The sequence below is a fragment of the Oncorhynchus keta genome, chromosome 14 (genome assembly GCF_023373465.1).
Source record: "Oncorhynchus keta strain PuntledgeMale-10-30-2019 chromosome 14, Oket_V2, whole genome shotgun sequence".
Classification (NCBI taxonomy): domain Eukaryota; kingdom Metazoa; phylum Chordata; class Actinopteri; order Salmoniformes; family Salmonidae; genus Oncorhynchus; species Oncorhynchus keta.
In genome coordinates, this window is record NC_068434.1 from 70,963,794 (window position 1) to 70,984,262 (window position 20,469).

At 44.5% G+C, this 20,469-nt stretch overlaps 2 protein-coding genes across 51 annotated transcripts in view; one reads left to right on the forward strand and one right to left on the reverse strand.

Annotated features, from left to right (window-relative positions):
- The first annotated feature begins 214 nt into the window (after positions 1-214).
- On the forward strand, positions 215-10,434 carry LOC118393929 (AFG3-like protein 1). The gene is made up of 17 exons (XM_035787140.2): positions 215-555; positions 1,470-1,557; positions 1,714-1,782; positions 1,901-2,022; positions 2,585-2,734; positions 2,915-2,989; positions 3,226-3,350; positions 3,557-3,827; positions 4,111-4,248; positions 4,506-4,659; positions 4,856-4,963; positions 7,135-7,260; positions 7,620-7,730; positions 7,991-8,106; positions 8,842-9,042; positions 9,132-9,326; positions 9,536-10,434. The coding sequence occupies exons 1-17, from the start codon at positions 427-429 to the stop codon at positions 9,761-9,763; spliced, it is 2,406 nt and encodes an 801-aa protein (XP_035643033.2). The 5' UTR covers positions 215-426; the 3' UTR covers positions 9,764-10,434.
- A 3,139-nt stretch (positions 10,435-13,573) lies between these two features.
- LOC118393934 (dysbindin domain-containing protein 1-like) overlaps positions 13,574-20,469 on the reverse strand; it is a 36,691-nt gene continuing 29,795 nt past the window's right edge. Inside the window, exons 4-7 of one of the 50 annotated variants that reach the window (XM_052462353.1) lie at positions 15,088-16,414; positions 14,778-14,929; positions 14,246-14,321; positions 13,574-13,930 (exon numbers count right to left, since the gene is read on the reverse strand). In XM_052462353.1, coding sequence (XP_052318313.1) covers positions 16,257-16,414 — 158 coding nt within the window. In that variant the 3' untranslated portion in view covers positions 13,574-13,930; positions 14,246-14,321; positions 14,778-14,929; positions 15,088-16,256. Of the gene's footprint in view, positions 14,474-14,549; positions 14,930-15,011; positions 16,415-20,469 lie in introns of all 50 variants that reach the window. The other 49 variants (XM_052462354.1, XM_052462348.1, XM_052462343.1 and 46 more) reach the window with 49 other exon arrangements.

The window sequence follows — 20,469 nt, forward strand, 5'->3', positions numbered from 1 at the left end:
CACGTTACGTCACGGGCCATTGACAGGTGCACCGCGGCTCAGGTTAATAGAACTCCCTCATTTTCATAATCGTTACTTGTTGTTATCGTTCCACGCATATTGACCAATCGCAAAGCAGCAGTCCGGTCTTTCGAAGGACCCGATGAGGTCGTGGGTATGCACGAACATAAATATAATAAAATGTGAATACTTTAACTTAAATTAATTGAATGTCCTTATTGTACACATCTCAAAACCAATGATTGACAGCAGTGATACATGCATAGATACATATTTGTGAATGTTATTTTTTGTTTAAATTATTTTACGTCAGGCTGTTGACTTGGTTTATCTCACTCGGCGTAATCGTAGCTCGTTTTAAACTGTTGAGGCTCCGGAGTCGATCGACCCCAACAGCGGGGACACTCTGCCTGCTCCAGCCGAAGTATGGTTCACATGATGGGGCTGCTTTCAGTGAGTGTTGTGCCCCTGCGGAACGGGGTGCAGGCTTGGGGCAGAGGCTGCGCCACCATCCACGCAGCTTTTCGCTACAGTAACTTTAGCTCATTATCGAAGGTAGGGTGCAATTTATTTAAATAATGTCGTCCGTCGTCAACTTGCAAAATAACCATGTCATGCTATCACACAACATTGATTACAGATATGCAATATATTTAAAAAAATGCATGATTAAGCCTTGTTTGCCTATGCTTGATGAACTTTGTCAAAAAGAGTTTATTGCACAAAGATCCCGTCCTTGCTTATGAAACCGTTTTCCCCTCATTCACTTCATAACATAGAGTTGCTGCGTCCTGTGGGGAAGGGGGCGTCTCAGCTGCAGAAAAATTGTGGGTCATGGCTAGAAGCGATCACTTCAGTTTTGATCAAATAATGTCAGATCTGATTTTTCGTATCAGGTTAGGATAATTTACTCAGCAGGTTAGGAGAATTAACGTATCATTTTAGGATACTTGGGTTAAGGTGAGGACAATCTGTTAGTGTTAGATAAAATGCAAAAAACTTTTGCAAATCTACTTTTGACGTAAGTTTGACAAACTGCATCCTGTCGCAACGGTCTCGGAGTTTTTCGTATTATTCTAGCCTTGACCCAAATTATGTGAAACATTCAAAGGCCTTTTGCCAAATCTAATGTTTTATAGCCTAACATAAATTCAATAAGTTAATCTGTTTATTAAGGACTTAAATATTATTTACTGTAATAATAATCAGTTTGCCTGGTTCAGTTATTATGTCTGGATGTGTTTTATATTCAATGAATAGTCAGGGGTAAAAATGATGCACACCCAAAAATGTTTTGTAGTGGGGCTGACTAACAGAGTAAACTATAAAAAGAAAGTCGGTTGCTATACTCATTTAAATGTTTGGGATCATAATTAGAATATTCAGTGAATAACATCTGAATAGTCTTCAACTGTGTATTGTTCAATATCATGGTAGGCTGTGTTAATCCAATCCTGCTCTCTCCTCAGTGTTCTGCATTAAAACGAATCAATCCCATGGGATTAAATCAATGCACTTTCGCATTGGCTCGATTGCTCAGTTCCAAACCCCCACGAGGTAAATCACTCCAACACCAGGAATATGTTGATGTTATCATCTATGCATGTAATGACCATGGCAATTACAGATGACTGTGCAATTCATTTTTGTTGTTGTTTGATTGTGTCCTACATCTTCAATCCCTATGCTAATTAGATGTTTTAATTGCTTCAGGATTTGAGAAGTTCTTCCCAAAGAGTGAGGACACTCCTGGAGTGAACAAATCATCTGAAGAGACCGGTGGTATGACTGATGGCCTATATCCTGTCTCTCTACTGGCACACTGTTCAAACACTGGGATGTCAATGATGGACAGCCAGTTGTCTATGATTTAATTTCTTGTGTCATTTTGCTTGTTTAGATGAGAAGACCAAAGAGACAGAATCTCAGAGCGGAGGAGAAGAGGGACAAAATGAAAGTGGCGAGAGAGAGAGGAGGAGAGGCGGAAGGAAGGATGAATCAGACTGGTGGACACGCTTCCAGGTCTGTTTCAAAGCCTCCGCTTTCTACAGAGCAGACATGTAAACAAACAAGATGTGCCTATTTTCTCCACAATAACAGCACTCTGTCATCACTCATGTTTGATTTTCCACCCCTTTAACCTACCTGATCTGAACCAGAGACGCTACATAAACATGTCAGTCAATAATGGCTCGTTTGGCAGCCTGTTATGTAATGGAAGAGAGAGGAAAGTAAAAAAAGGTTGAGTTTCTATTTCTAAAGGGCTGCTGTGTAAGAGGATAAAGGGTCACCTTTTATCATACTGATAATGGGGGGGTTGACAGTTTGCATGAGAGGGAGGCAGACTCTGGCAAGAGCACCACTCTGCTTGCTTCCACTCAGACACCGTGTGTGTGTGTGTGTGTGTGTGTGTGTGTGTGTGTGTGTGTGTGTGTGTGTGTGTGTGTGTGTGTGTGTGTGTGTGTGTGTGTGTGTGTGTGTGTGTGTGTGTGTGTGTGTGTGTGTGTGTGTGTGTGTGTGTTGATGAGACTAATGTATACATTTCCACCCTGTTTCCCCTCATTGTTTTCTCTGAATCTGACAGAATGATTTCCCCTTGGATGAGAAGACCATGCGCAATGTCGCGATCGGATTCGCCGGCATGGCCTCTGCGTTCCTGTATTTCTACTTCCGAGAGACTGGGAAGGAGGTCTCCTGGAAGGACTTTGTAAATAACTACCTGGCTAGAGGACTGGTGAGAGACAGGGGCTATGTTTACTTTTCTTCACTATATAATTACTATGTATTTTATAAGACGCATAAGTAAAGTATTATTGCTTGTGTTTTCATTGGAGCTGTTATGTCATTGTTTGTGTGTGGAACGGTGAGTCTGAGGTCTTCATTATTTGATGTGTCTGATGTGTTCTCTGTACAGGTGGACCGTCTGGAGGTAGTCAACAAACAGTATGTCAGAGTCATCCCAGTGCATGGAGTCAACACGTCAGAGGTGGTATGTACCAAATAATTACAGGGGAGACATTTGGGAGCCTTGTTTTTTTTACACTTTCCATAGGTCCCCTTTCTTTAGACTTCAAGAAATGTACAGAGTTTACAAGTTAGTATGATATGCATTTGGATTTAGCTCTCTTATGTGGTTATGTTCCATAATGTTTTGCTTGGTATATAACCAGGGAGGAATGCCAGCAGTTGTGTGTTCACATCCCCTTGTCTCTCTGTGTGTCACAGAGCTACCTGTGGTTCAACATCGGCAGCGTGGAGACGTTTGAACGCAACCTGGTGCTGGCCCAGCAGGAGATGGGCCTGGACTCTACACACAGAGTACCGGTGATCTATGGAAGCCAGAGCGACGGGTGAGACATCATGAGGTCTAGGCCATGGGATGGGTGGAGAGCTGTGGGAACAGGAAGACTTTATTTGAATGTTGTTCAGATTAGGAGCTGTGTGGTTGGAACTCATTTGAAGGTCCTCTCTAATCCTGCACTCACTGACCCTGGAGATGTTGATAGATTGATTGGCCCCTAAATGCTAATCTCTCCTCTCTTTTATTTATATACAGTACTTTCCTGATGAGCATTCTTCCAACCCTCTTGCTGGTTGGCTTCCTGCTCTTCACCATGCGCCAGGGACCAATGGCAGGAGGCCGTGGCGGGGGGCGGGGCAACCCCTTCAGCATGGGGGAATCCAAGGCCAAGGTCATGAAGGACAACATTGATGTGAGATTTAAGGATGTGGCGGGCTGCGAAGAGGCCAAGATTGAGATCCTAGAGTTTGTCAACTTCCTGAAGAACCCCCGGCAGTACCAGGACCTGGGGGCCAAGATTCCCAAGGTAACTCTTTCCTTAGATAGCATACCAGCATCTGAAATACTACTCAGAATAACCATGTTGTACAGGAGAATGCTCACCAAGAAAAAAAATAGCAGTGTGTTGGATTTCATGGCCATGTCAGGAAAACACTGCTGTTGTGTATGCGGTATGAGGAGCTGAGATTATAGTTAATTGGCTGTTTGTTTGCATAGACATTTCCATTGCATCTGTCACCACTGCACTCTAACCTCCAAGTACTCACTAGAGTGTCCACTTATACCAGCTATGACCATGTGCTTCCCAGGGTGCAGTGTTGTCGGGTCCCCCCGGCACAGGGAAGACCCTGCTAGCCAAGGCCACAGCCGGAGAGGCCAATGTCCCCTTCATCACCGTCAACGGATCTGAGTTCCAGGAGATGTTTGTTGGCGTGGGTCCAGCCAGGGTGAGTATTACCCCAGGGGAGAGGGGAGGAAGACAGACAGTTGGATAACAGGGTGGATTTCTGTTAGCTTTTCCTCTTTTTGTCTAAATATTTGCTTTGAGGTCACGCACTTGTTTCACTCCTCCATGGGAATAAATACATGTATCACTGTATTGACATCAGTTTTATAGAAAAAGCATGATAAACTTTGCTAAAGTGTTGATTTGTTGTGCTGTGGACCTACGCAGTAATGTAACCCATTCCTTTCCCTTTTCCAGGTGAGGGATATGTTTGCCATGGCCCGTAAGAACGCCCCCTGCATCCTGTTCATCGATGAGATAGATGCCGTGGGCAGGAAGAGAGGGATTGGGAACTTAGGGGGACAGAGGGAGCAGGAGAACACACTCAACCAGCTGCTAGTGGAGATGGATGGTAAGGTCTGGTTTGGTCGTCTTACACTGGTTAAATGAAGGTTAAATGAAGCAAAAAAAGGGAAATGATTCCCAAAGACACTCAATGAATGTGCCATGTTTAATTAACCATAGTTATCTGTGTCCTGTTTATTATGTTACCCTTCCATTCAATCTCAACTGTTTTTTCCCCCATCACTTCTCTGTTGGGTCTGTAGGGTTCAACACCAGCACTAACGTGGTCGTCTTGGCTGGAACCAACCGACCAGACATCCTGGACCCAGCACTGATGAGACCTGGGCGCTTCGACAGACAGATTTACATAGGTACAGTCAGTCCACTCCATAAATAACATCTGTGTGGCCTGGAAATGTTTATTTCTGTCATGGCTCTCTGTATTGTCATGGCTCTCTGTATTGTCATGGCTCTCTGTATTGTCATGGCTCTCTGTATTGTCATGGCTCTCTGTATTGTCATGGCTCTCTGTTCTGTCATGGCTCTCTGTTCTGTCAATGATCTAAATACGGTAGTAGGTACAGATAGTCTAACTTTAGCAGGACCTAATCTTTCTCTACCTGTCGCCACATATCAGCACAGCCATTGTTTCAGACTATCAGACAATTCATTGGCCCCTCTTTCAGAGTCCAGCTCTATCAGTACCTCACATATACAGTGCGGCAGGTAGCCTAGTGGAGCGTTGGAAGGTTGCAAGATAGGAATCCCGAGCTGACAAGGTAAAAATCTGTTCTGCCCCTGAACAAGGCAATTAACCCACTGTTCCTAGGCCGTCATTGAAAATAAGAATTTGTCCTTAACTGACTTGCCTTGTTAAATAAAGGTAAAAAATATATATATATATTCTAGATATAAGCCACAGTATGTGGATGCTGCTACCTAGCCCCTGTACGGTATATGTAACGGATGTGAAACGGCTAGCTTAGTTAGCGGTGCGCGCTAAATAGCATTTCAATCGGTTAAGTCACTTGCTCTGAGACCTTGACGTAGTAGTTCCCCTTGTTCTGCAAGGGCCGCGGCTTTTGTGGAGCGATGGGTAACGATGCTTCGTGGGTGACTGTTGTTGATGTGTGCAGAAGGTCCCTGGTTCGCGCCCGGGTATGGGCGAGGGGACGGTTTAAAATTATACTGTTACATATACACAATGCTGTCTATTTCTACAGTAAAAGGTACTTTAACAGTGCTTTCAGTGTGTTCAGTACTGTGACTCAAAGAACGTAGCTTACTTGCATTAAACCGTTTACCTGGATTAGAGTTCCCAGGATTAACGTGGCATTAGCGTTTATTTCTTTGCTCTGGTGTTGTTCTGGCTCTGCTCTCTGACAACTCTTCCTCTCTGGTCAACAGCCCACAAACAGAATGAGCTTTTCTGCCCTGTCGTCAGATTAGCATCTTCAGCGCAGTCTATTGGGGGATTACCCAGCCTGAGCCGGCCGGCATATCTCATGACATTAGCACGCCATATCTGTCCAGTTCCGCCTCTCCTGACCTGACCCCCATTACCATAGTAACGCGCTAGCCTGGCCCTGTGAGGTTTGGGAAAGGAATTTGACCTGAACAGGAAAAACTCAGTGCTATAAATTCTAACTAGGGCCCAGAGTTATTTGCTGTTGGGTCCTGTGGTCATTGAGAACTCATGGTCCATATTCTATTTCCAGACAGTCCTGGCTGAAATGAATGTGGTTCATATACAGAGGCTTCTTTTCTGTCACCTTTCCCTGGGTAGTGAAACCACTCCCTACAGCCCTTGCCGACATGATTAGAATTTGACATGACCCCATTTCAGCAATGCAGTAAAAGCTTGCCTGATTTTTGTCCTTGTTATCAAGCCATTTTAGAAGTGAAAACTTGAAGTGCACAGAGATTTTTTTTTAAATCTATATATTTTTGGTCACATTCTTGGCAAAAGTACAGGTGCAGAAGCACTGACTGTGCTAAATGTTTTTGCCATCAGTACTATCATAACTTGCCTAATTGCCTTGTGTAGATAGTGCCCAACATTGCAGCGCCCAACATTGCAGCGCCCAACATTGCAGCGCCCAACATTGCAGTAACATGTTATGTCAGCTGTGTGGATGTGGTTGTACCCTTTGTGAGTGAGGTGAGATTTCTTACGGCTGGGATCCATTTTCCCCCAAGTCCAGTCCAGCTGTACAATGGTAGACTGCTCTGGCCTGGCCTCACTAGCCTGCATTCTTCTGTCTGCCATGGAAACTAACTGCAGCGTGATTGAGAGCTTCTATAAACCGAAGGGTTATGTAACCGGGGGATAGTAACCATTAGGGATAGGAAGCGAGGCAAGCTGCTCCCCTGGGCCCTGTGACTAGGGTGTCAATATTTTCCCTCTTCCTCCAGCCTGAACCAGTGATCCGTCTCCATAAATATGTTCCACTTCCTCCCTGTCAAACATGATCCCCCTCTCTTTCCCTTTCTATCCCTACTCTAATTCAAATTGTCTTTCTCACTCTTCTTCTCCTCTCAGGTCCACCAGACATAAAAGGTAGAGCATCCATCTTTAAGGTCCATCTGAGGCCTCTGAAGCTGGAATCCAGTATAGACTCTGAAGCTTTGGCCAGGAAACTAGCTGCCCTCACACCTGGCTTCACTGGTGAGTGCAGGGCCAGGCGTGTTTGTCTGTGCACGTTGACAGCTAGCTGTGTATGGGATGGTTCGGATTTTGGAAATGAAGCCCTTTATCTACTTCCATAGAGTCAGATGAACTCATGGATACCATTTGTATGTCTCTGTGTCCAGTATGAAGGAAGGTGGAGGTGGCTTTGTAGGCCAATGCTAACTAGCATTAGCGAGACTTTGACTTTGCGCTAGCTTTACCCACATACTTCCGTTCTTTGTGATATTCTAGTTAGAATTTGCTCATGGGGGAAGTAGATAAAGGGATTCATTGCCAAAATCCCAAACTAAAGTAATGATGAAATTAACACAGTACATGGTTCTGTCAACATACAGGTGCTGATATTGCCAACGTGTGTAATGAGGCGGCCCTGATAGCAGCACGCTACCTTAACAAGTCTATCATCGTCAAGCACTTTGAGCAGGCCATCGAGAGGGTCGTCGGAGGTAAGCTACTGTCACTGACTGGGGGATGGTGGGGAGAGTGGATGTCAGGGTTCAGACAGGGAGTTAATCTTTGGAATGTAACTGTCAGACTGACTGGTGTTGACATGACCTTTCTGCCCTGTCTGTCGGCACCAGTGAGGCCACTCTTTTACTCCTGAACAAGTAACCAAGCCCCCTCCCCTAACACACACAAGTGCAGCCTTGAGACATGAAACTCACACACACTTTGTGGTTGTAAACATGCCCTCCTTTCCCCCCAGGTCTGGAGAAGAAGACCCAGGTACTACAGCCATTAGAGAAGACCACTGTAGCATACCACGAGGCTGGCCATGCTGTGGTGGGCTGGTACCTGGAACATGCTGACCCTCTGCTCAAGGTGTGTGGCCATCTCTTCCCCTCTCCCCCCCTCAATAACATTCTCTTCTCCCCTCTTCTATTGTCTTTTATCCCCACCCACTGTCTCTTCTGTCCTTGCTGTCCCTGTTCTACCTACCCTACTGTTAGAGGAATTGATTTCCTATATGTTCAATTAAAACACTGTCCGTTTCTAAGAATTTGTAAGATACTTATTTGCATAGAATGGACAGAGACCAGTCTCATAATTAATCAGTAGCGTTTATTTCCGAGAGCTCTGGTCATAATACAATGTACATTGGTTTATATACATCACATTTCATCATAAATGTCTCTCCTCCTCTCAGATACAATGGCAATATAGTTCACAAGCCTTCCCACATTGTCTGTCACCTGTTAAACAATCTACTTCAAGCCCAAGGTCTCTCCCCTCCCTGGGTGGGGACAGAATGTCCTGTAAGGAACACAGTATTCCAGCCAGTCTGACGATAGCTCCATTCGTTTCTAACAAGGAACAGAAAGTCCTTGTTCTAATTCTTGACGAAAACTACACACATTACATTCAGTATTATGATTATAATAAGATTCATACATCCATCCAGTAACATAGTAGTATTCTGTTTAGTTATAGTTCTGATTTAAATGTTATACATAATTTAGTCATTATTCATAAAAATCCCTTAACACCTACCTATCCCTCAATTTCACCCTGAGCAGAATGTAGGATTTTACCTGTTGGTTTCCTCTCCTGTCCCAGGTGTCAATCATCCCCCGGGGGAAGGGTTTGGGGTATGCTCAGTACCTCCCTAAGGAGCAGTACCTGTTCACGCGGGAGCAGCTGTTTGACAGGATGTGTATGATGCTGGGGGGGCGCGTGGCAGAGCAGGTCTTTTTTGGGAAGATCACCACAGGGGCACAGGATGACCTCCGGAAGGTCACGCAGTCTGCCTACACACAGGTAAACGCATGCGCGTTTAAACCAGCAGTGATGTATGTTCACACACACACTCTAATTAACCTCTCTCTCCCCCTCGATCCCTCTCTCAGGTGGTTCAGTTTGGGATGAGTGAGGTGGTGGGCCAGGTTTCTTTTGAGCTCCCCAGGCAGGGAGAGATGGTGATGGAGAAGCCTTACAGCGAGCCCACGGCCCAGCTCATAGACCAGGAGGTCCGCTCACTCATAGATGCTGCCTTCCAACGCACACAGCAGCTCATCACTGAGAAGAGAGATGTGGTAGAGAAGGTGAGGGGGATAGAGAGGGGTATGTAGGAGAGAGATGGTGACAGAGGAGGGACATATGGAGAGGGCTAGAGAGAGGAGGTCCAAATCTCTTAACCCTAAGAGGGGGAGAAATAGGATGGCAATCGCATCGATAACCTATCAGAAAGGTATATAGAACATGGTTGAAAAGTGGTCTAACCTCCATCCCCTCCCGTGTGTCTCCCCTCCAGGTGGGGAGGCGTCTCCTGGAGAAGGAGATTCTGGACAGGGCTGATATGCTGGAGCTGCTGGGTCCTCGCCCCTACAAGGAGAAGTCTACGTATGAGGAGTTTGTGGAGGGGACGGGGCCCATGAAGGAGGACACCTCCCTTCCAGAGGGCCTCAAGAACTGGAACAAGGACCGGGGGACGGAAGAGCCACCCCAGGAGCAGCAACACAAGCAGGCTCTTTACCTGTAGACTGACACCACGTCTGGCCTGGCCCCCACCCAACCAGGCCACTGGAGGAACATGTTGAGACTTAATTTGGTGAGGGGAGGGCACTTGACATGACCCAGACAGTCTGATATCAGGAGAGGGTGTCAGGTTTAAGAAGGCACCCCTGCACCGTGTCCCTGATGGCTACAGATTGAGGGTTGTGGGGTGCAGCAGGGGATCTGTTCCAACAGCCTAGATTGTGCCAATTCTCATGTATACTTTTTTTAAAAATTATTTGGGAATGCAAAAAGGTGTTCCTGTATTTTGGTTTTGCAGGGCATGAGATTCATCAATCTGTGAAGGATATCCACTCCTCCACCATGCTGTTCCTTTCCTTCCCTGGAGATTCCCTGCTGTACTATGTTCCTCCTTTATCCTGACCGTAGTGCATTCCAGGGCTGGTGTGGTCATTCTAAGGCCCTAGAGACTATGGTCGTCACAGGGAAAGTATATTGTTTTAATAGTTGTGTAGTATTCATTATTTGACCTTTTTCATTGTGTGTTGGATGAGTTTGTCTGACATGCAACATTTTTATGAATATATGATCATGTACATCAGGGATGGGTGACTGTCTGTGGCCATTTTGAAGGCCCTTGGATAAATCCCCCCCAACTTACTGTTGTGAGTTAAAATACACAAGGAGCAATTTCTACATTTGGTTGCACATCCGTTTTTCTTTTATGTTAGTCAATTAGCAATTTTATTGATGTATTTTTATGATGTAGGTATGCAGATCTGTGAGCAACTGCGGCCCCTCATGATGAGTTCAGTTTTTTTGTGGCCCCCAACTCCATCAATACTACCCATCCCTGATGTACATCTCATTTGAAGTGAGATGTTTTCTTTTAGATTTCATATTGGAACATGAAGGGCTATGTGAGTGTGTGTTGCACCATTGTAATAATTTGGTTGGTGCTAATTTGTCCTCTTTCACACATGTACAAGTGTATATTAATACCGTGTGTGATTTGGACAGCCAGGGTCTGCCATTATCAACGGTGACCCTGGAGGTAAGTGCCTTGCTCAAGGGCACATTGACAGGTTTGGTTTTCACCTTGTTGGCTCTGGGTTCTAGCAACCTTTAAGTTACTGTCCCAACGCTCTATCCGCTACCTGCCGTGCGACGTCTAATCCTCAACGTTTTTGCTACCTTCTGACCTTGTTGAATTTCAGCGACGTGTTCATGTTCCCATGTCTCTCTTCAGTCATTGACACTTGTTAACTAAACAGCCATGTGACTGCAGAGGGTTTTCAGAAAGTTCAGCAGAAATCCAGTCCATGCAGAGCAGACTAACAGTATGACATTTACATTGTATTTTATCCTCTTTCTGGTTGAGGTTGAAACTGTTAGTAGGCCTAATTGAAGAAAAACACGTCTTCTGAATGTCACTTTTCAGTCTTTTGCGAAAAACAACCGCCACTCCTCAACCTGCCCACTTTTCCCCACAGGAAAACAGCTTCTGACAAGCTCTATTTCTGAGTACAACTAGTGTACACTACCTCACCTCTTATGCTCTCTCAATGTTGCTATAAGTCAACTGACAACAGATGAACTTCACACGTCTTTGGTGAAGTATTGAGATACATACACTACTGTTCAAACATTTGATATCACTTAGAAATGTCCTTGTTTTTGAAAGAAAATAACATTTATGTCCATTTAAATTAACATAGCATTGATCAGAAATACAGTGTAGACATTGTTCATGTTGTAAATTACTATTATAGCTGGAACCAGCAGATTTTTAAAAATAGAATGTCTACATAGGCGTACAGAGGCCCATTATCAGCAAACATCACTCCTGTGTTTCAATGGCACGTTGTGTTAGCTAATCCAAGTTTATAAATTTAAAGGCTAATTGATCATTGGAAAAACCTTTTGCAATTATGTTAGCACAGCTGAAAATTGTTGTTCTGATTTAAAGAAACAATAAAACTGGCCTTTAGACTAGTTGAGCATCTGGAGCATCAGCATTTGTGGGTCTGATTATGGCCAGAAACAAAGACTTTCTTCTGAAGCTGATCAGTCTATTCTTGTCCTGAGAAATGAAGGCTTTTCCATTCGAGAAATTGAAACTCACGTACAATGCTGTGTACTACTCCCTTCACAGAACAGCGCAAACTGGCCCTAACCAGAATAGAAAAGATTGGGAGGCCCCGGTGCACAACTGAGCGTGGGAGTAAGCTTGGCTCAGCTGGCGTTGCTATGGAGTTGCTATGGAGATATATAGTACCAGTCAAAAGTTCGTACATACGAACTCATTTAAGAGTTTGAAATTATTTTTTACAACTATTTTCTACATTGTAGAATAATAGTGAATATAGCAAGAGGACAAGTACATTAATGTCTAGTTTGAGAAACCGACGCCTCACAAGTCCTCAACTGGCAGCTTCATTAAATAGTACCCGCAAAACACCAGTCTCAACAACAGAGACTGGTGTTTTGCGGGTACAACTTAATGAAGCTGCCAGTTGAGGTCTTGTGAGGCGTCTGTTTTTCAAACTAGACACTCTAATGTACTTGTCCTCTTGCTATATTCACTATTATTCTACAATGTAGAAAATAGTTGTAAAAAATAATTTCAAACTCTTAAATGAGTTCGTATGTACGAACTTTTGACTGGTACTATATATCTCCATAGCAACGCCAGCTGAGCCAAGCTTACTCCCACGCCCCTGGAGAAACCCTGTAGAGGGGTTTTGGTTTTCTCAGAATAGAGGGTATTGGGGTTTTTGGAGAAGTAATGAGATGATGTCGTACCGATCTGCATTGCACTTTCTGAAGGTTTTTTTTTTTTTTACCTTTTACTGCTGAAAATAAAGGTGTCACTACCTCAGTCAATCTCAGTATTTCTGACAGTTTTTGGAACTCTGCAACCTACATGGATTTATATTGAAAATGAGAATTGTTACACTCCGGACCATATGTATAAAACAATATGTTTCTACTTCTATGCCTAGTTGTGGGGGTCAGCGTAAACAAAAAAGACAATTTTTTTTACAGTACATTCCAGATGTCTTGGTGTAGCCTAAACTGTGTTTAAATTCCAATCCTGCTTTTCTGCCTGATTGACTGACTGCTGGTTCTTGTGGCTCAGTTCATCTAGTGATCTTGCTTAAAGTACTATAAGGAATGTGTATATGACTGTTTCAATGCAAATAAAAATACAAATACATCCAGAAATGTTTAGTTTGCTATGTATCCTCCAAACACCAGCTTCTTGGGCATTATCACTTAAACAAATGCACGCTCTAGAATGTACTTCAAGCCAATCAAACGAGTATTCAACAATGCCATGGTATAAAGCTGTTTATGGATATGTGTATGACTGTATACTGTAAGTCCATCTGCATTCCCCACTTGATTCTGTTCTGCCCTCTATCTGCTCAGTTAGGAACCTGCAGTCACCATTTAAAAAGCAGACATTTTAAACCTCTACAGAGCTGCCAGAGCCCATTGATTTTGGCCAAGCTGACAAGAGTAAATTAAAGTTATTCCTTTGAACATTTAAACATTTTGGCTATTCAATACTTCTCTGTCCACTGTGTGATTAAGTGTGTACTCTGAAGTATTTCAATGTGGTTTCAATTGAACTGTTTTCATGTTGCTGATGCTGTTTTTTTTCCACAGTGTTCCTGGCAGGAATTCGAGAGAGTTTGTTTGTTTGGTCTGTTGAGCATAAATAATGAAAGGCTCAGACTGCTGCTCATAATACCCTATCAGACAACCTACAGCTGCACAATGTTTGGTTAGTGCTCTAATGCAAAAATCCCCCATGGAGAAAATTCACTTTGTTTGCAAGAAATTCTTTATTTTTCTCACCACCCATCCCCACATCACTTGGTTTGGCAAAGGACAAGATTCAGAGTGTTGAATGTAATGTTGGTGAGAAGGGCTGCTGTCATACATCATATCATATCTGCAAATACATTTAGTTTACTGTGGCCACACTGGTTTCCTCTCGGGTAGAGAGAGGTAGAAGAAGAGAGAGAGGGAGAGGATGGAAAGAAAAGAGAGCGATGGAGAGTGGCCCCACTGAAACACTGCACATTGCCTCCTGTTAGTTACAACCTACAGAAAGTCATTCAGAGAGCGATGGAGAGTGGCCCCACTGAAACACTGCACATTGCCTCCTGTTAGTTACAACCTACAGAACGTCTGCAGAAAGTCATTCGGAGAGCGATGGAGAGTGGCCCCACTGAAACACTGCACATTGCCTCCTGTTAGTTACAACCTACAGAAAGTAATTCAGAGAGCGATGGAGAGTGGCCCCACTGAAACACTACACATTGCCTCCTGTTAGTTACAACCTACAGAAAGTAATTCAGAGAGCGATGGAGAGTGGCCCCACTGAAACACTACACATTGCCTCCTGTTAGTTACAACCTACAGAAAGTAATTCAGAGAGCGATGGAGAGTGGCCCCACTGAAACACTACACATTGCCTCCTGTTAGTTACAACCTACAGAAAGTAATTCAGAGAGCGATGGAGAGTGGCCCCACTGAAACACTACACATTGCCTCCTGTTAGTTACAACCTACAGAAAGTAATTCAGAGAGCGATGGAGAGTGGCCCCACTGAAACACTGCACATTGCCTCCTGTTAGTTACAACCTACAGAAAGTAATTCAGGGAGCGATGGAGAGTGGCCCCACTGAAACACTACACATTGCCTCCTGTTAGTTACAACCTACAGAAAGTAATTCAGGGAGCGATGGAGAGTGGCCCCACTGAAACACTACACATTGCCTCCTGTTAGTTACAACCTACAGAAAGTCATTCAGAGAGCGATGGAGAGTGGCCCCACTGAAACACTGCACATTGCCTCCTGTTAGTTACAACCTACAGAAAGTCATTCAGAGAGCGATGGAGAGTGGCCCCACTGAAACACTGCACATTGCCTCCTGTTAGTTACAACCTACAGAAAGTAATTCAGAGAGCAATGGAGAGTGGCCCCACTGAAACACTACACATTGCCTCCTGTTAGTTACAACCTACAGAAAGTAATTCAGAGAGCGATGGAGAGTGGCCCCACTGAAACACTACACATTGCCTCCTGTTAGTTACAACCTACAGAAAGTAATTCAGAGAGCGATGGAGAGTGGCCCCACTGAAACACTACACATTGCCTCCTGTTAGTTACAACCTACAGAAAGTCATTCAGAGAGCGATGGAGAGTGGCCCCACTGAAACACTGCACATTGCCTCCTGTTACAGAAAGTTACAACCTACAGAAAGTAATTCAGAGAGCGATGGAGAGTGGCCCCACTGAAACACTGCACATTGCCTCCTGTTAGTTACAACCTACAGAAAGTAATTCAGAGAGCGATGGAGAGTGGCCCCACTGAAACACTACACATTGCCTCCTGTTAGTTACAACCTACAGAAAGTAATTCAGAGAGCGATGGAGAGTGGCCCCACTGAAACACTACACATTGCCTCCTGTTAGTTACAACCTACAGAAAGTAATTCAGAGAGCGATGGAGAGTGGCCCCACTGAAACACTACACATTGCCTCCTGTTAGTTACAACCTACAGAAAGTCATTCAGAGAGCGATGGAGAGTGGCCCCACTGAAACACTACACATTGCCTCCTGTTAGTTACAACCTACAGAAAGTAATTCAGAGAGCGATGGAGAGTGGCCCCACTGAAACACTACACATTGCCTCCTGTTAGTTACAACCTACAGAAAGTAATTCAGAGAGCGATGGAGAGTGGCCCCACTGAAACACTGCACATTGCCTCCTGTTAGTTACAACCTACAGAAAGCCTGCAGAATGTAATTCAGAGAGCAGATGGCCCTGGCACTTTAAGGAAGAACATTGTGCAATAGATTCAGGTTGGACTCTTATTCTAATTACAAAGAAGACTTCCAGATAGCCTGCTGTACTATCGCATAATGACATCCATATTCCAGTCATTCATTTGACTGTAGTGGGTATTCTCGTTAACTTCGCCACATGATATTTTGTAGCCGAGGTTGTCACAGATTTCAGGGTCCGTCCCACCCCTCCAAGCCCACTCTCCCACCCCTAAGATGCTGCAGGGATAGGGAGGCTTTTAGCCAAGCATTCTCCCCACACTGGGACAGCCTTCTACCCTGTTGTTCATCCCAAACAAAGCCTCAAAAAGCACACTGGACCTCCAGTGTTTGTGCCAGTGGAACCCCTTGCATGGAAAACACAATAAATAGCATGTGTGTACGTGTGTGTGGTTTTGCAGATATCCGTGTGTCATTTTGTGTGTGTTTGCATGTGTGTGTGTGTGTCTGTGTGTATTTCACTCACAGACATCGTTTCATGTTAAGTTTATAATACAGTGCACAGCATCGAGAGCTCAGTCTGTCTGTAGTGTCTTCAGCACCATGGTTGTCTCAGTGCCCGGACCAGGGATTGGTGCAGTTGGTGTGGTCTCGGTGTCCGCTCTCGGTGTGTCCTCTCTGGGCCTCTCTCTTTCCGAGACCCACAGGCTCTCAGGGCTGCTTAGGCCTCTCCAGCTTCATTAAGGGCCCTGCGGTGGTGTCGGAGTCACTGTGGTGCTTCCTCTCCCTGGGGTGCTCAGCCTTGCTGCAACGGGTCCACGATGGGGAGCGCATGTAACCTCCTCTGGGCAAGGGTGGCTGGTGGTGGCCTGGGGATGATAATGAGGAGAAGGGTCAAGCTATGCACATGACAAACATTTTTTTATTTTTTTTATTTCACCTTTATTTAACCAGGTAGGCTAGTTGAGAACAAGTTCTCATTTACAATTGCGACCTGGCCAAGATAAAGCAAAGCAGTTCGACAGATACAACGACACAGAGTTACACATGGAGTAAAACAAACATACAGTCAATAATACAGTATAAACAAGTCTATATACAATGTGAGCAAATGAGGTGAGAAGGGAGGTAAAGGCAAAAAAGGCCATGGTGGCAAAGTAAATACAATATAGCAAGTAAAACACTGGAATGGTAGTTTTGCAATGGAAGAATGTGCAAAGTAGAAATAAAAATAATGGGGTGCAAAGGAGCAAAATAAATAAATACATTAAATACAGTTGGGAAAGAGGTAGTTGTTTGGGCTAAATTATAGGTGGGCTATGTACATGTGATGAGAAGGTGAGTAAGTTATGGATCACACACATACAGACATGCACGTCTCTTAACCACACACATAAAGTTCCTGTACAGGCAAGGTGAGGTCAAGGTGCACGCCTCTCACGTATCCTGATATTTTTATGGAAAAAAACCAGCTTAGGGGACATGTATGTTGTGAACTGCGCTATACAGCTCAAACATGCTGACCACTTAACCCAGAGGCCCTGGATTAAGTTTCCGCACCTTCCTGTCTGTCACGTATATCATATACACTGAGTGGACAAAACATTAGGAACATTTCCATGACAAAGACTGACCAGGTGAAATCTATGATCCCTTATTGTTATCCCTTGTTAAATACACTTCAATCTGTGTAGGTGAGGGGGAGGAGACAGGTTAAAGAAACATTACATATTTTTAAGCCAACTTGTCCCAACTGGGGGAAGCATTGGAGTCAACATGGGCCAGCATCCCTGTGGAACGCTCTTAACTGCTAGTCTACCTGCTATCTCCCCCAAAGGTCACCATACTGTAACTCATTTAACAAAGTAAATCAAGTCAGCAGGGACTGTCAACTCCCTGAAGTCCCCTAATGCCTCTAAAAGCATCCTTTCTCTATGCCACTTCAGTCAATTATGTTTTCCCAAGGTTCTCCAAAAATAGTTTACAACAGCACGCAGTGGTACTGTGAGTGCAGTTTGTTTCCCTACTGTATAATAGATCAATTGGCTGTGGTTGAAAGGCATCCCGATCGCAAACACAGTAATGAACAGAATAGTATTTAGTTCATGCAGCTCCACATTACCTATTCCTCTGGGATTCTTACAGCATGAGAGTTGCTCTGAATATAGAGGCAGATGAAACTATGAAGTACTCTGTCAGAGAGGCAGTGTGCAGTGAACTGAGTATGCATTAGTGTATGTTAATGTGAATCCTATACATGTATGTGTCTCAAAGACACCGAATCCCAAGAGAAATGAAGGAGCTTAGAAAAGTAGGAGCGCTGTGTGCATGCGTGTGTGTGTGCATGTGCCTACGTGTGTAGTAGATGATAGATCATTTTAGTTTGATCTCTCTCTCTGCTTCTCATATCCTCTCCGGTCATTGTTATTGCTCTAAAACAGTCACATGGTCACCTCTCCTCCAATCATCAGCTCCATTTAGCCTGCTGGCTGGTTATTCCAGTTCATTATGCTCACAATGGCTGCTTGTTTTAGCTGTCACAGACATTTGTCTCACACTTATTTTTCAGTGTCTCGAGGCAACAGAACTCCACCATAGAACCACTACACAGAACCACTACACAGCTCTCCGGTGTCTCTTTGGTCTATAGCCATCAATCAGCATGCTAGATAGAGATTCTACCACTTCAGTTTTGTAGAGTGGTGATATCATGGATAGAGAATATGATTGGTTCACTAACTACTAAGGGGAGTAGAAATGAGAGCTGATTAGTGTTTCGGTGATGAGGTGATGACATCAGAGGAATGCATTTGTGAAATGTTTTGGCAAATAGGATGCTGCACTTGATATACTGCACTCCATCTCTCTCTCTCTCTCTCTCTTTCTCGTTCCACTACTACACCCTTTCTTTCTCTGCCCCCCCCCCCTCTCTCTCTCTCCCCCCTCCCTCTCTTTCCACTACTACACTTTTTCTTTCTCTGTCTCTCTCCTACGGTACCTCTCTTTCTTTGTGTCTATCTCCCCGCTCTCTTTGATCTTGAATCAACCCCCTCCCCTCATATGTGTTAATCTGCATGTCCTTGAGTGCACAAAAGGGACCGGTGTCAAGCAAGTTCACACGAATATTGGTCATACGAAGGGGCATATGAAATAAAGAAGCACTTCATCTTTACACCACTTGGTGGTGCTGTTCCTTGTTACAGAGATCACAGGATTAATAGGTGTAGCTTTTTAACCCTATACTGCACACAGATCAATGCAATTACTGTCTAATCATAAGGCACGTCCCAGCTCTCACTCTCATGTTAAATGCTGTAACTATAGATAAACCAGCAGTAATGTATGTTCGCACACACACACACACACACACACACACACACACACACACACACACACACACACACACACACACACACACACACACACACACACACACACACACACACACACACACACACACACACACGCGGTATTGATCCCTGAAGATTGATGCTGTCTCCATTGGATTTTAATGGGAGGGACAAGAGCCTCCTCAGCATCGTGAAAGGCTCTGTTTGCCTGAGTGCTTGTTAATTCAACTTAGTATCTGCCACCGCTGGTCCTTGTGTGTGTGTGTCCTTACTTTCATGATGTGTCTCTGCATCTCTACCAATATGTCTCTATCTGTGTCCTTGTCTATGTCTGTGTGTGACTAGAATGCTATAGTCGCTGTATGAGTCAGCCCATCCCTGGTCAGGGTTTTGTGATTGACAGCTCTATGAATATGGATGCAGGAGAAGCCTCATCTTCTCCCTGCAGGGTGCTGACAGAGACAGATCAGAGGATGAGACTCTCACCCCACAAACACACACCTCTATCTATCTCTCATTTAACATCCCTTACCCTCAGACCTTCATATCAGGACCCCAACCACCCCTTTCCCTATTGCTCAGGACCTACTCATTTACATTTACATTTACATTTAAGTCATTTAGCAGACGCTCTTATCCAGAGCGACTTACAAATTGGTGCATACACCTTATGACAACCAGTGGAACAGCCACTTGCATCTAAATCTTGTTGGGGGAGAAGGGGGGTGAGAAGGATTACTTACCCTTACTTACCCTACTCATAACCAACTCCCTTGAGAGTCCTCCCATTTAGTTCAGAATATAATTTAGTTCATGAAGCTTCACTCAGTTATGTTTGCACAATCCAAATCCAATTTTCTTAACTCAATCCCCCATCAGCACAAAGGCACCCCCCTCTTCTCTCTCCCTCTCTCCCTCTCTGCCTCTCTGCCTCTCTGCCTCCCTCCCTCCCTCCCTGCCTCCCAGCCACCATGTCTGCAGTGTCTCGCTGAACTAAACCCCTCTGTCTAATAAGCCCTTCTGTGCTGTTGGCTCCATCAGATTCCACAACCTGTGAGTTGCTGTGAGATCAAAGTCCACAGAAAACACCAGCCTGTGCTCTACAAAGGCTCTTAAATCACAGGGAAGCACAATGCTAGTATGGCGCCAACACGCTGTGTGTACCGTGTATGTTACACCTGGTTACTGTGTGTGTGTGTGTGTGTGTACCGTGTATGTTACACCTGGTTACTGTGTGTGTGTGTGTGTGTGTGTTACACCTGGTTACTGTGTGTGCATGCGTGCATGCGTGCGAATGTGTGTGTGCGTCTCATGTTGGGACTGGGACGTCAGTTATGGTGGCCCTCTTTGTGCAGTCCGTTCAGAGGCCCCAGTGGACTCTGATTTATGAGCAAGACTACTACAGTTACCCTGAATGGAAATGTTTCCCCCCAGTCTTGCCCACAGCTGCTGCTACAGTATAGTGGGTGGTTGTGTTATTTTTGTCTGCTTGGAAAGCTTCAACCTGCCTTGTTAACACTGAGGAGCCACAGCATCAAAACACACAGATTGGATTGATCGGAGAACATCACCAA

Coding starts and splice junctions, on each gene's coding strand:
- LOC118393929 (XM_035787140.2), top strand. CDS start 427: ATGGTTCACATGATGGGGCTGCTTTCAGTGAGTGTTGTGCCCCTGCGG. Junction 556..1,469: donor ACTTTAGCTCATTATCGAAG/GTAGGGTGCAAT, acceptor CTCTCTCCTCAG/TGTTCTGCATTAAAACGAAT. Junction 4,660..4,855: donor GCTGCTAGTGGAGATGGATG/GTAAGGTCTGGT, acceptor TTGGGTCTGTAG/GGTTCAACACCAGCACTAAC.